The 15584-nt window shown below is 42.1% G+C and overlaps 1 protein-coding gene across 1 annotated transcript in view; it reads left to right on the top strand.

Annotated features, from left to right (window-relative positions):
• The window catches only part of RYR3 (ryanodine receptor 3), a 743078-nt gene that overhangs the window by 390546 nt on the left and 336948 nt on the right, over positions 1-15584 (top strand). Inside the window, 4 exon segments of the mRNA XM_030213678.1 lie at positions 484-573; positions 10464-10601; positions 12333-12395; positions 12883-12958. Coding sequence (XP_030069538.1) covers positions 484-573; positions 10464-10601; positions 12333-12395; positions 12883-12958 — 367 coding nt within the window.

The following is a 15584-nucleotide window of genomic DNA, read 5'->3' on the forward strand; positions in this document are numbered from 1 at the left end:
GGATGAGGATGAATCCTACCTTTTCTTCGAGAGAGGATCAGAGAACAACTGACCCTATTGGCTTCTATCGACGCTTGAGATCAAAGGTGATTTTGATACTGATGCAGCTCCCAGTGCTTCTAATGCTGATGTTGTTGGACTGGACATTTGTGCCAAAAATAAATTTGTACTATGTCTTTTAACCTCAGATTTCTCTTTTTGACATCTGTGAAGACAGGGCGCAAGAAGAGGAATCATGATTGGGTCCCAGGCATTGCAGGCACCTGTACTTGTTTTCTAGTGTTTCTCATTTTGTATTAACTATTACATAACATTGTCTTCTCTCCTACAGAGAGCTTGTATGAGTCAATATCTGAGCACTCCTAGATACCTGAGGAGGAGGCAGAGGGCTGTACTGGTCTCCTTTGAGATCACTCCCCACTTTGCTTCCTCTGACAGATTAATACCTGAAATGGCTGACATGCTTTATTATTATATTTATAGATCCACAGTGGCTGGAAGTATGGTGCTATGCTTGATGAAAACATGAAAACCCATCCACTTATCCGGCCCTTCCAAACACTGACAGCAAAGGTAAGGGGCTACAAATGTAAGTAGGAAAGGATAGGGGTTCCAGATTTTTATAGGAGGTGGTAACAGGCTTCAAGCACTGGCAGTACTTCCCAGTACAGGTCTGATATTGCTAGGATAGATTTAGAATTGTTTGTCTTTCCAAATCCCATCATATCTCCCTTCAGCCATCTCTTCTCCAAGTTTAAGAGCCCTACCCTCTTTAGCTTTTCCTCATAGGGAAGTCATCCCATTCCCTTTATCATTTTCGTTGTTCTTCTCTGTACCTTTTCAAATTCAGCTGTCTTTTTTGAGACGCAGTGACTAAAAGTATGGTCACACCATGGAGTGATACAGGGGCATTATAATAGTCTCAGTTTTGTTCTCCATTCTATTCCTAATAATTCCTAACATTCTATCTACTATCTTAGCCACCCCTGCACACTGAGGTGAGGGATTCAACAATTCATCATTGATGACACCTAAATCCTTTTCTTGAGTATTGACTCCTAATGTGGAAGTTTGCATCATATAGCTATAGTTTGGGTTCCTCTTCCCTAAATGCATCACTTTGCACTTACTCTCATTAAGGGGCTCATTTTCAGAACAAAAAAGTTCCAAAAAAAAAAAGTCATTAAGCAGCAGAAGGACGTTTTTCTCTCAAAAACTTCCAAGTTGCACTTTTTGACACCCTGATTTTAGACATTTTGCTCCACAGTTCATCAAAATTTAAAGGAAGCGTGTTGGAGGCATGTTTTGAGTGGAATATGGGCAGCACGAAAAGACAGATGTTTTTCTGCAATAATGGAACAAAATGAAAATGTCTAGTGCCAAAATTAAGACATTTTTGGCTAAACCTGTTTCAGTCATGACTAAGTGACCAAAGCGTGCCCTGAATAACCCCAGGAGGGATTAAGACATAAATTACCTTACTCCCCCAGTGTTCACTGAACCCCTCCCACCCCCCAAAGCTGTGAAACAAACAGTACCTACTACTACTACTACTTGACATTTCTAAAGCGCTACTAGGGTTACGCAGCGCTGTATAATTTAACATAGAAGGACAGTCCTTGCTCAAAGGAGCTTACAATCTAAAGGACAAATGTACAGTCAGTCAAATAGGGGCAGTCTAGATTTCCTGAAAGGTATAAAGGTTAGGTGCCGAAAGCAACATTGAAGAGGTGGGCTTTGAGCAAGGATTTGAAGATGGGTAGGGAGAGGGCTTGGCGTAAGGGCTCAGGAAGTTTATTCCAAGCATAGGGTGAGGCGAGGCAGAATGAGCGAAGCCTGGAGTTGGCGGTGGTGGAGAAGGGTACTGAGAGGAGGGATTTGTCCTGTGAGCGGAGGTTACGGGCGGGAACGTAAGGGGAAATGAGGGTAGAGAGGTAATGAGGGGCTGCAGACTGAGTGCATTTGTAGGTAAGAAGGAGAAGCTTGAACTGTATGCGGTATCTGATTGGAAGCCAGTGAAGTGACCTGAGAAGAGGGGTGATATGAGTATATCGGTTCAGGCGGAATATAAGACGTGCAGCAGAGTTCTGAACAGATTGAAGGGGGGATAGATGGCTAAGTGGGAGGCCAGTAAGGAGAAGGTTGCAGTAGTCAAGGCGAGAGGTAATGAGAGCGTGGACGAGAGTACGGGTGGTGTGCTCAGAGAGGTAAGGGCAAATTTTTTTATTTTATTTATTTAAATTTCCAATATATCACCACATAAAGTGAATATGCAATCAGCATTTTTTAACATTAGGAAACAAAAATGATAAGTATATATCTTTACAGCCCATTTGTCCACAAGTTAAAGAAATTTGATTCCAAGATTAAGGAAATTAAAAAAGAAAAAAAATACAAAAATTAATAATCAATAGATGCTTCCTCTGGTTCAGACCCCAGCCTGCTAATTAGGGGAGGTTTACTGTATTCACATCAACTCTTGCATCAATAAACTCTTTCAACTGTTTTGGATCTACAAACTGAAAATGTTTACCCTCAAGCATCACATTACAAAAACAAGGAAATCGCAAAACAAAATTTGCTCCCAATGCCACCACCCTGGGGCGAAGTTCCAAAAAGCCCTTCGTCTCATCTGTGTAGGCCGTGAGAGATCTGGAAAGATACGGACCTTTGAGCCCAAAAACAGATTTTCTAAGTGTCTCAACGAAAGCCGTAGTACGGCATTCCTATCAGGCTCCAACGCGAAAGTGGCAAGCAGAGTTAACCTCTGAGTAACTATTTCTAATGAGCTTTCTAGGAATGAGGTTAGATTCATTCCCTCCCCTATTACGGGGGGATTTCCTACCACCACTCCGGTACTCCCGATGTAATAAGCCCGTGTAATGGGAGGGAGTGAGTCCTTGTCCATTCCCAGGATGTCCACCAAATATTTTTTAACCATCTCCAAAGGAGAAATTAACGGCGATTTGGGAAAATTAAGAAACCTAAGGTTAAGTCTTTTAGTCTGATTTTCAAGGTATTCAAGTCGTTTATGTAGGAAATAGGAAAGGGCGAATTTTGCTGATGTTAAAGAGAAAGAAGCGACAGGTCTTGGCTATCTGCTTGCATATGCGCAGAGAAGCATACCAGCCACTATGAAAGCTTCAGATGTTACAGCCAGTCCTATTAGAGCAGAAAGCAGTTCCCTGGAGTAGCCTCAGGGCTTTTTTTGAGGGGGTACTCGGGGGTACTGAGTACCGGCACCTTTTCCAGTGTCTGCTAAAATTGACCCATGGACCATAAGTTTTAATGAAAGAGCTCAAGCTCAACACACCAATTCTGCCTTGTCATAGATTCTGTAACTGGTTGCAGGGAGCCTGGCTATTGTGGGGTGAGTCCCTCAGTGATCACCCCACCCCTGAAGGGTGGCCTGGCATTTGAGTACTGGCACCTTTTTTGCTAGAAAAATTGCACTGAGTAGCCTAGTGGTCAGTACAGTGCACTGTAGAGAAGGGGACCCAGGCCAATATCCCACTCTAACTGGTACACTTTGGTGGAAAGTGTGAGTCTTCCAAACCCCACCAACAACCTACAGGCATAAGGGCTATTATAGTGGAGTACAGTTGGGTACAGTAAGTTTTTGGTGGATTTTGGAAGGCTAACTATTCAATATAAGGGGGTATGGTGTACAGCGCTGCGTATGCCTTGTAGCGCTATAGAAATGATAAAGTAGTAGTAGTAACGGTAAGATGTGTACTTGGGACCTTTTATGTGCAGTTCACTGCAGTGCCCCATAGGGTGTCCGACTGCTCTGCTGGGATGTCTGTGTTGCCAGTCTACTAAGAATGCTAGCCCCCCATACATCCCAATGGCTTGTTTTTTATGCGTTTTTCCTTTGAACTTTTTTTTTTCTGAAAATGGTCCTAAAAGATAGATGCACTGAGCAGAAAGACATCTAACAAATGGCCTGTTTTGAAACAAAACGTTAAACAGTTTTCTGGTTTGAAAATGGCCATGTTTGCTATTGGATTTTTGGATGTTTTTTTAAAACGTCCAAAATTGGATTTCAACGTCATATCGAAAATGCCCCCTCCACATGTCATCAGCCATTTGGATGCCCAATCTTCCAGTCTTGTTTGGATGCCCAATCTTCCAGTCTTGCAGTTTTTCATAATACCCTTGTATTTAACAACTTTGAATAACTTTGTGTCATCAGCAAATTTGATCACCTTACTCATTACTTCTGTTTCCAGATCATTTATAAATATGTTAAAAAGCAGTGGTTCCAGCATAGATCCCTAGGGAACCCCACTATTTACTCTTCTCTATTCAGAATATTGACCATTTAACCCTACTGTCTGGTTTCTATCCTTTAACCAGATTTTAGTCCACAATAGGGCACTGACTCCTATCCCATGACTTTAATTTTCTCAGAAGTTATTCATGGGGTACTTTGTCAAATGCTTTCTGAAAATCCAGATACACTAAACAATATCAACTGGCTCATCTTTATCCATGTGTTTATTTAGCCCTTCAAAGAAATGTAGCAGATTGGTGAAACAAGATTTTCCTTGGCTAATCCCATGTTGGCTTTATCTCATTAATCCACGTCTATGTTTATGCTTAGTAATTTTGTTCTTTATAATAGTCTCTACCATTTTGCCCAGCACTGATGTCAGGTCCACAGGACTTTAATAGGCTCACTGGACTTTAATTTCTGGGTCACCTTTGGAATCTTGTTAAAACATTTGTCACTCTCCAATCTTCCAGTATTGTGCTTGATTTTAAAGATAAATTACTAATTACTAATAATAGCTTTGCAAGTTTGTTTTTAAAAGTTCTGTCAGTATTCTGGGATATATACCATCCAGTACAGGTTAATTACCTCACTTTAGCTTGTCAAATTGCCCCATTATCATGCTCATTTTCAAAGCACTTAGCCTCCCAAAGTTCCATAGAAACCTATGGAACTTAGCCTCCCAAAGTGCTTTGAAAATATGCCTCCATGTCTTCCAGGTATAGTAACATGAGGTATGTCAGAATTCACCACAAGTAAATAAATGTAATGATATGCACTGTAAAAATAATAAACACATCACAACCAGACAGCTTTCTGAGTTCTCCCTTTGTCTATGTATGGAAAGAAGATAAGCTCACATACTATATATTTAAAAAAAAGCAGCAAATTTATTTACATGAATAGAATAGTAAATACAAGAAATTATTATTTACGTGAACAAAACTATTTCCGAACGTAATATGCGAGCAGAGAGTAAAGAAAGAAACTATGAAGTCTAGGGAATCACAGGAAAAAGTCAAGAATTTCAGTTCTTTACACGATAGAAATATCACCAAATATAGATTGGACTAAACACACACATGCCTAGACACATACAAAACAAGTGTCGCCTGTTGTTACCCGTGAGTGATTACAGCAGTTGTCTGACAACCAGGATTGGTGGTCAGTTGCCTTCTTGGAAACAGCAGGCAGAGCGGATGTGCTGAGTGGTCGAGCAGCTATGAGGATCAGATATAGGGCTCAGATCTTTCGTCCATGAGTATTGTGTTGAATTCTGGTTGCCATATCTCAAAAAAGATATAGCGGAATTAGAAAAGTTTCAAAGAAGAGTGACCAAAATGATAAAAGGGGTGGAACTCCTCTCATATGAGGAAAAGCTAAAGAGGTTAGGGCTCTTCAGCTTCGAAAAGAGATGGCTGAGAGGGGATATGATTGAGGTCTACAAAATCCTGAGTGGTTTAGAACAGGTAAAAGTGAATCAATTTTTCATTCTTTCAATAAGTACAAAGACCAGGATACACTCGATGAAAGTACATTGAAATACTTTTAAAACAAATTGGAGGAATGTTTTTCACTCAATGAATAGTTAAGCTCTGGAACTCACTGCCGGAGGATGTGGTAACAGAGGTTAGCGTATTAGAGCTTTAAAAAAATGTTTGAACAAGTTCCTGGAGGAAAAGTCCATAGTCTGTTAATGAGATGGATATGGGGGGAGCCATTGCTTGCTGTGGGATTGGTAGCATGGAATGTTACTACTAATTAGGTTTCTGCCAGGTACTTCTGACCTGGATTGGCCACTGTTGGAAGCAGGATACTGGGCTAGATGAATCATTGGTCTGACCCAGTATGGCTATTCTTTGGTTCTTATGTTCTTATGTGATTCTATAAAGGTTGCCTTATAGAAACATGCTTAGCTCATTAAATTTTCAGCATCGATTTTTAGGCGCTACTTATAGAATTTGGCTCTATGTCACTTATGCACACCCTTACAGAATAGCGCTTGGGCGCCCTGCTGACACTTTTGTGCAGTGGTGTAGCTACGGGTGGGCCTGTGCTTATCCACCAGTGAGGAAACAGAAAATGATGTCAGCAAGGGCAGGGTGTAGCTGAGTGAAGCCTGCAGGGCTGCAGCAGGTAGCAAATATGAATCGCTGCTGCCAACAGTGACACCTCGGAGGTGCACCAAGGGGACAAGGGGGTTCAGACAGAGGGAGAATTGCTGGTCCACAGGCAGATAAGAGGGGAGAGAGATGCAGATATGTTGAGATCAGGGGCAAAGGGGATAGGAGGAAAGAGCTAGGGAAAGATGTTGAATCCCCTGGGAGGGGGGGGGGGGGTGGAGGGGAAGGTGGAAAAAAAAACCTTATACTTTATATATCTACCGGAGGGGAGGCTTTGTGAAGGACTGGGGAGATTCTGAGCAGAGGCACTTTTAGCAGCTTAGCTGTGAAGAGATTTTTATTTACACACAAACTTTTACTGATTCTGATATATGCGTAGCAATTACCCCAGAATGCAGTCTGCACCCAAAATCCACCCATTACCCACTCAGTCCCTGCCTTCTCCCCTTACACACACAGCTTGCAGTTAATGCATGAATTAGCAGGTTCTGTCATGCCACTGTACTCATGTGGTAACAGTGCATGTTAATTTGTGCATTACCTGATTAACACACTTTAGTAAAAGGGCCCCAAAGTTCACTAATGCACAGGGCCGTGCCAACACAGTAAGCGAGGTAAGCACTGCAGGGGGGCGCTGACCTCTGGAGGGTGCCTGAGGTCTGCTCAGTTGCAAAATCTTTTACCTGAAGTTGTGATTCTCCTCTCTCCCCTACCCTCCCCTCTTCACGTAACAGTGCTCACTGAGGCAGGCAGGCTCTGCTGAAGTTGTTTGAAAGAATACAACTAGTGCTATATATGTCTTTGGTGTGGGAAGAACTCCTTAGTCAGGGTGAGCTTGAACAACATTCAAATTAAAGAGAACAGGTTTGGAGGGAGGTGTGCGAGTGAGACTGGGGAGAAATAGAAAAATAAATAGTGTAATTGTTAAAATCTGTAAGTGGTTCAAAGTTTTTCTGAGAATGTACACCGAGAGGAGGGCATGATGACTGCAATGATGTGTGCATAATTATCAAGTAACCTGAGATATCTAGAGCTAAAAGCCATTTCATTGGCTGATGGTTCCAACAGTAGTTTCAAAGAAGTTTAGCTGACTGTTTAGTGTTTGAAGAGCTGGTAAGGGAAAATCTGATTGCTTTTTTTTTGTGTTTGTTTTTATATAAAACATTCTCCTTGGATAGGAAGAGTAAAGAGTTTGTGATATGTGAAAATACATTTTGCTTTAATGAAATTGCTAAACTTTAGAGTCAGTGCTAACGATCATTTTCACAGTTAAAAATCATAAAAAATTATTTGCGATCAAGTATTTTGCAAGAAAGGCTTGTAAGCCTTGCCATGATTGCTATTGAGAATGATATATGTGCCCAGTTAGATATCAAAGATTTAATTACCAATTTCATGAACATGAAAGCACAAAAAGCTAAGTGGTTGTAAACCCTTTATTTATTCAGCAATCCCACAAAGATGCACTCCATCTTTCAGCTCCTATTTCCTTTGCATCTTGTGCCACACGGGGGGGGGGGGGGGGGGGGGGGGCGCCAACTGATAGTCTGCAGGGGGGCGCCAACTGATAGTCTGCAGGGGGGCGCTTTTCCAACCTCCCCATCCAACCTCCAGCCACTTTTCCAACCTCCCCATCCTGCTCAGTTCAGCACTCAAGCAGGACTACTCCTCTCAGATATCACCCCTGTCTCCCCCTCCCTCCACCAGAGAGCAATACAAGGGCAAGACAGAAAAGGAATGAAATCCCCCTCCTCGCTAACATGGATGCGGACACTCTCCCCTCCCCCTCCCAAGTGTTTAACCCTTTTCCTGTCGGTGGCAGTGACGTCAGTAAAGAAGAAGGCACTGCAGGCTCGCCTCCAGCTTCTCCCTCCCTTCCCTCTTCACCACGAGGGCGGGAGGGAAGGGAGAAGCTGGAGGCGAGCCTGCAGTGCCTTCTTCTTTACTGACGTCACTGCCACGACAGGAAAAGGGTTAAACACTTGGGAGGGGGAGGGGAGAGTGTCCGCATCCATGTTAGCGAGGAGGGGGATTTCATTCCTTTTCTGTCTTGCCCTTGTATTGCTCTCTGGTGGGGGAGGGGGAGACGGGGGTGATATCTGAGAGGAGTAGTCCTGCTTGAGTGCTGAACTGAGCAGGATGGGGAGGTTGGAAAAGTGGCTCAGGATTTGTTTAATGTCCTCACCTTTTAAGAGTTCTAGCTCCTGTGTCTGTTTATCCTTCAGTGCTGAATTGCAGAGCTCAAATATCGGGTGGATCTTGGGCCCTGGCATTTAGCCTGCTTTATGCTGTGCTTGCTGACTTCTCATAGGTCTCTGGAGTCTGGAGAAAAGGTTGTGCCTGTGTGCATTCTTTAGTAAGAGGAGGAAAGGGTGGGCTAAGGTAACGCTTCTTTATGAGGCATAATATGTGAAAGTTTTCCTATCATTCACTTAGTCTGAAAAATCAACTGATACACCCAAGTGATTCTTTGTAATACTTCAGGCCATTTTTTTGTCATCTGCACTTAGCCTGTTAAGACGATACTTCATTAGATTCCATCCATGTGCCTTGGCTTCAGCGACTCCACTTTTGTACTCAATAATTTTTTTTTTACCTTTACCAAGCAGAAGCCTGGCAAATGCCAGAGATACTTGAGCCCTGCAATTTCTTTATAATTGGACAAATAAGTTAACGCAGTGTCCCAAAATTGCAGCTCCATGATCTCTAGTTAGCCAGCTCCTTTTTTTATCTTTCTCCAAAGGCTAAGGTGGGCTCTCAGGCCTCTATACCATTTTGAGCCCTCAGTCAATCTGTTTAGGGTGCTGCTCCCCACTGGGACTTAAGCACCTGTGCTGTTGTGGTTGTGTAGAGGGACAGTGGGAGATTCTGTAGGTGCACATTTGCAAGGCACGATGAGTGATAGAGGAATTTAACTGCAGTTAGTATCGCTTATTGCACCTAGACAGATTAATTACAGTCACGCCCCCCTTCAACGTTTTCCCACTTTAAGGAGAGAAGAGGACAAGAGGAGAAATGATGGATGGGGAGAAATGCTGGATAAGGAAAGAGGGGACAAAGGGGAGAAATACTGGATGAGGAGAGAGGGAGCAAGGGGAGAAATGCTTGTAGATTGGATAGTAAGAAAGAACTAAACGTGGATAAAGGCAGAAAATAAAATCAAAGAAAGCTGAAAGGAAAAGGAATGACACACAGGAAATCCTGGCAATAGGGTTAAGAAAATATGAGGAAAGTTGAAACCACAAACTGGGACCAACATAAATTAAAAGAAGTACATGGCCAGACAACAAAGGTAGAAAAAAGAATTTTATTTTTATTTTAAGATAAAGTGGTAGCTGTGCTTTTTATTTTGTTTGTTTGTTTTATTTGTAGTTGTTAATTTGTAATATAGTGAATGGAATATTTGAAATTTATGTCTGCTTTTTTTATTGCAAGGGAAACATTTTTTTTTTTGTTTTTCTGGTGTTATCCTGCATACCAGAGTCTGGTTTGGGGAGGTTTCAGCTGATTTTTTTTGTCTACATTTTTATTAGTTTATAATCAGTCTTCAGGGGTCTTGTTTTGGGCCTAGGGACTTGTGTACTATTTTCAATGCAACATTTTTATATGCTCCAAGGCTAGTAAAATGAATGTGGCTAATGTGGGGGTGTGACTACTATGGGGGCGGAGCCAGAGTGACCCCGCCCTTAAGGTTGGCACGGTATGAGTACCGGCACCTTTTTTCCTACAAAAAAAGCACTGGTGAGGATTGTATGTATAGTGTATTATTGCTTCTTTTCCTGGTCTAAGAACTCTTAGCATTGCTTAGATGTAGAGACCAGTGATGTAATGATTGTTTATATAGCTAACCATTGTATATATCTTAATCATTGTAGATTTTAGCACCTCTAATAAAGGTTTCATTTATCTAATACGAATCCAAAAGAATCCATGGTAATTATTGAGAAGTCTGTGTCAGTGAGACAGGCTGTAAATCCATAGCAGTACAGTACTTCAGCACATGTTAGCTTCCCGAGCTGCTGCTCTTACCTTTTTACCTTTACTGCATATAGATTTCTCCACAGGAAAAGGAAATCTATTACTGGCCAGTTCGGGAATCTCTTAAAACCATTCTTGCGATGGGCTGGATTTTAGAACAAACGAAGGAAGGTGATGTCATACAATATGAGACTGAAAATCAACGCACATCCCAGAACATCCAGGTAAGGAAAAATATGCACAGCCATTTCCAAGTTAGGCAGGAACTGGCACATCATATCCAAGAGTACTCAGGTAAAGCAGAAGAGTTGCTAATCCAATACTTATTTTGGCCCATAGCATGTATGGAGTTGTATCTCTGTTTCCCATTAAAAAAATATATATATATATATGAAGGAGAGACAACTTTCTTAATAAGGAAACTAACTGTTTCTCAGAGAATTCACCTTATTTATTGAATCTCTACTTACGGTGCTTAAGAAGTCTCAGACATTATTTTGAGTGTGTTTAGTTTAGTTTTAGCTTAATATACTCCCTTTCATATAATCAAAGCAGTTTACAATCGACTGTAAAAACAACACAAAGAACTCCAGTTTAAAAAGGATAGGGAATAAGAAAAGCCAAGAAAAGAGCAAAGATCAGATGAAATAAAGTAAGAGCACAAACATCTGCTCACACACAGGCCAGTATATCACAACTCAAAGGCTAGATGGAAAGGCAAAAGTAAATAAGTGTGTCTTTATGTTTAAATTTGTTATTTGGTCAACAAAGTGAGCAAGCTCAATAAAGGAATACTAAGTACAAGACCAACATGTTTTGAAAATATCGCCCACCCCTTCTCCCTGACCCTGAAAATACCACTATAAATAGTAAGTAGTTTCTCTGTCAATAGGTTATACAAAGGAATCATAGATTGAGTAAATAACTTTGTGATACATGTGGCAATGAAGACCAAAAAGGTTCCCGAATAGAACACAAAACCTTCCCCTTCTTGGAGTCCAAAGAGTCTACTGACTGACGCTTCATCGGTAGCAAAAATATCATATAGGAATGCCAATGCGGCAAGGAAGGAGACTCGGTAGACAACCAATGGTACAAGATGGTCTTTTTACCCATCAATTCAGCTCTCTGCAAAACCCCCCAAAGACCTTTCAAGGTCACAGAGGTAAATTGGAATTTTACAAACAAGAACAATGTAGTAACTAAACAGGGCGATTCTACAATCTAGAGATCTGGGCAAATAAGTGGGTCCAAAATCTGTGGATATTTGGGCAGTGCCAGAACATATGTCCCAATGATGCATCCATGGAGGAACGTTTTGGACAACACAACGCCTGCTAGGTGGGCTGTCCTCAGAACTATATAAAACTGCATGAACAGCTTATATTTGATCTCCCACAGCAATATGTTCCTAGTCCAGGCCTGTGTGCTATGAATGTATTTCTCCAACGGAGGTCCCATGAGTGAGATTCCCAAACCTGCTGCCCACTGATTAGCCAATTTTTCATAGTCCATACCAGAAATAGGATTTTTTAAAACAGATATGATGGAATCGCAGTGGGACTTCACAATGAGAATCCAAATTAAAGGCTTCCACCAATGCATTTTGTAAACTCAATTTCAGGGTCTTGCATGGCAAAGAAGCAATATAATACTGAATTTGCAGGTAGGCGATTGTGAAAAAAGAGAAAAGTCAACCCATGTATGAAAACAATCTCTTTCTGAAAGAAGAAGGAACTGCGGAGGGAAAGGTATCTTTCCAACTGAGGCATCTGTCCATGACATGAACTATGAAATATACAGGTGTGAAAGGCTTGCTGCCTAACACTGTATAGAGTAGTATCTACAATGGATAACTATAATTATCTTACATGATATATTAAGGGCTTCTACTCCAAAAGATAGCCAACAATGACTACACTGTGCAGATACTATATAATTCTGATTCTTTGCAGGGAAATGGCTACAACCCAGCTCCAGATGACCTAAGTAATGTTGTCCTCTCCAGGGAACTGCAGGTCAGCAAGATTCAAAATTATACTCTCACTCACACTGTCTAGATCAGGGGTGGGCAACATTCATACACAGCCACATGCCTATCTGTGCTACCCCTGGCAGGCATGGGTGTAGTTTGACTGTTTCATTTAGGGGGGCAAAGGATAGGGCGGGGCATATAGCATATTCATTTGCATATATATATATATATATATATATATATATATATATATATATACAGGAATAACCATAATGAATATGTATGAGATATTAATCCAGCTCTTTCTCCCTTCCTCCCTTCTTTCCTCCTTACCCAGCACTCCTTCTTCCTCTCCAGTAGTATTTCCCCACCCCCTTTCCCATAAGCATCAGTTAGCAGTGCATATGCAGCAGTGTGTTACCTGCTCTGTGTGAGTTTTTTTTTTTTTTTTTAGCAGCTTATGTGTATAATATGTATAGCTGCATATTATTTAGCAGGTACTATATATATTTTATCTGCCTTGGTTACAGGGAATGGTTGAAATCATGGCTGAAAACTATCATAATATTTGGGCCAGAAAAAAGAAAACTGAATTGCATAGCAGAGGTAAGTTCCAATCTTGCACAGCATACAAACAATTGTCCTTTCCATTACTTAGCTTCTCATTATTCCGGAACATATGGGATAGTTGTGTCCATCAACCAGCAGGTGGCGATAGAGAACTGAAATCTGAGCTGAGTCATGTCTCTTGGCATCCAGTTTAGCTCCTCAGAATTTTCTGTCTCCAGCAGATGGATGGACACACTTTTCAGCCTCTGGTTCTGAGTGATTTGTTCCTGGTCCAGTTGGTCAACTGGTCTCTAGTTGAGCTTTACAGGTGGCTTGAGTCTGCAGAGTCATATCTGGAGGTCTTCAGATCTCTGTCTCTGGTTTCCTGTGAATTTACTTGTTCCCTTCCTTCACCTCTCCCCTGTTTCCTGTGGAGCCCTCCTTTTCCAGTACAACCTTAAAAAAAAAGAAAGAGAGGTTTTCTGGAGAGTGAGGGACAGAGTATCAGTCCTGATCCTTTCTCATCGGGGGAAAAACATGTGGAGACTGTGAGCTTGGGGGAAGTGGTAAGTTCGACTAACGTTTGACTCAGAACCGCTTGGGAGGCTGCAGGTTCTACTTGGTGCAGGGGAGGGATCCTGGATCACTGCTTGGGACTTTGTTGTGTTGTGCTTGTGACAGTCGGGGTGAATGGTGACTCCCATGGAGGCAGTTAAGCGGTATTCTCGCTATGAGACCCGCTAACCGGTGTTGGAGCATTGCAGTGCATGCAAGCCAGGAATCTAATTTAATCTAATCCAGGTATTTATATTCCGCAGAATCCAAACAGGTCCTAAGCGGTTTATAATATTTAAAAAACAGTACATATAACAAAAATCTAATAAAGTTCAATAACAATTGGATTAAGAAAGTTTTTAAAAAAATGTCTTCAATCTTTTTCTAAAGAAAAGATATGAATACTTTAGTCTAATCACCAAAGGAAGATCATTCCAAAGTGAAACTGAAAAAAAGCTGGAAAAGAAGCTTTCCAATGTATGCTATATTTTAAGCCTAATGGAGAAGGAGAAGACAATATGCAATAATTCCTAAATCGACATATATTAACCCTAGAAAAGGAAGTAAAATTTAGTTGGTCAACCAAGAAACCAGGGACAAAGCCATAAATTGCCTTATGAATAAAACATAATATCTTAAAATTTACTCTGGCTGATATTGGGAGCCAGTGCAAGATCTGCAACAGCGGAGTAGCTCTATCATACTTATAATAGTGAAAAAGCATCTTAGCAGCCGTGTTGTGAAGCAGTTGCAATTTAGACACTAACGTCTGAAAAAGAGCAAAATATATAGTATTGCAATAATCAAGGCTAGTTAATACTAGAAGCTTAGCCGAGATTGGGTGGCAGAGCCGGTGGGGGGAGGCGGGGCTGGTGGTTGGGAGGCGGGGCTAGTGCTGGGTAGACTTATACGGTCTGTGCCCTGACAATGGCAGATACAAATCAAGGTAAGGTATACATAAAAAGTAGCACATATGAGTTTATCTTGTTGGGCAGACTAGATGGACCGTGCAGATCTTTTTCTGCCATCATCTACTATGTTACTATACAGTTGCTTGGACTACTAGTGCAAAATGTTCCAGATGAAAATACAGGCGTAGCGATCTCAACTGTTTGTCTAAAAAACACCTTAATCATATTATTAAAATGAGCCTCAAAGGACAAAGTCAAGTCTAAAATAACCCCACTACCCGTGCTTGATGTGCTACTAGTAAAAATACACCATTTTGTAAAGGAACTGAAACAGGAATATTGGACAAAGAATTACTGAACCAGAGAATATTAGTCTTTTCTGCATTCAGTTTCAACAGATGTTCATAAGCCCACGATCATATCTAATATAATAATTTGTACCGTCAGTGTTCCATGGCTGGCTGGGTTCGTAACACCCTGACGTCAGCAAGCCTCCAGCATTCCATTCCCTCTTACTGTCCCGCCCTTAAAGACGAAATGACGTCAGAGGGCAGAACAGTGAGAGGGAAGGGAACGCTGGAGGCGAGCTGACGTCAGGATGTTACGAACGTAAGCAAGACAAGTGAAGGCAACAGAATGTTGGACATGGAGGGGAGGACAGAATTGAGGGACATCAAGGGGAGGGGAGAATTGGCATGGATGGGGTGGGAGGAGAGGAGAGAATCGCGGGACACGGATGGGAGGGCAGGGCAGAGGAGAATCGCTGAACATGGAGGGGAGGCCAGAATCCTGGGATACAGAGGGGAAGGCAGCACAGAGGAGAATCGCTGGACATGGAGGGCGGCAGGAACAAAAAGGGGGATGTTGGGGGAGAAGAGGGCAGGCAGGTGGTGCTGGGTTTCGAACCGGAACTTGAGGGCTGAAAAGGGGGGCAGGCAGGGGCTGGAGTGAGTCACTGGACATGGATGAGAGGGGAGGACAGGGGGCAAAGAGAATCGCTGGACATGGATGGGAGGGGAGGGCAGAGGAGAATCGAGGGACATGGATGGGATGGGAGGGCAGGGGAGAGAGGAGAAATCGCTGGACATGGATGGGATGGGAGGGCAGAGGAGAATCACTGGACATGGATGGGAGGGGAGGCCAAGGGAGAGAGGAGAAATTGCTGGACATGGAGGGGAGAGCAGGGGAGAGAGGAGAATTGCTGGGCATGGATGGAT

Source organism: Microcaecilia unicolor, chromosome 9 (genome assembly GCF_901765095.1).
Source record: "Microcaecilia unicolor chromosome 9, aMicUni1.1, whole genome shotgun sequence".
Lineage (NCBI taxonomy): Eukaryota > Metazoa > Chordata > Amphibia > Gymnophiona > Siphonopidae > Microcaecilia > Microcaecilia unicolor.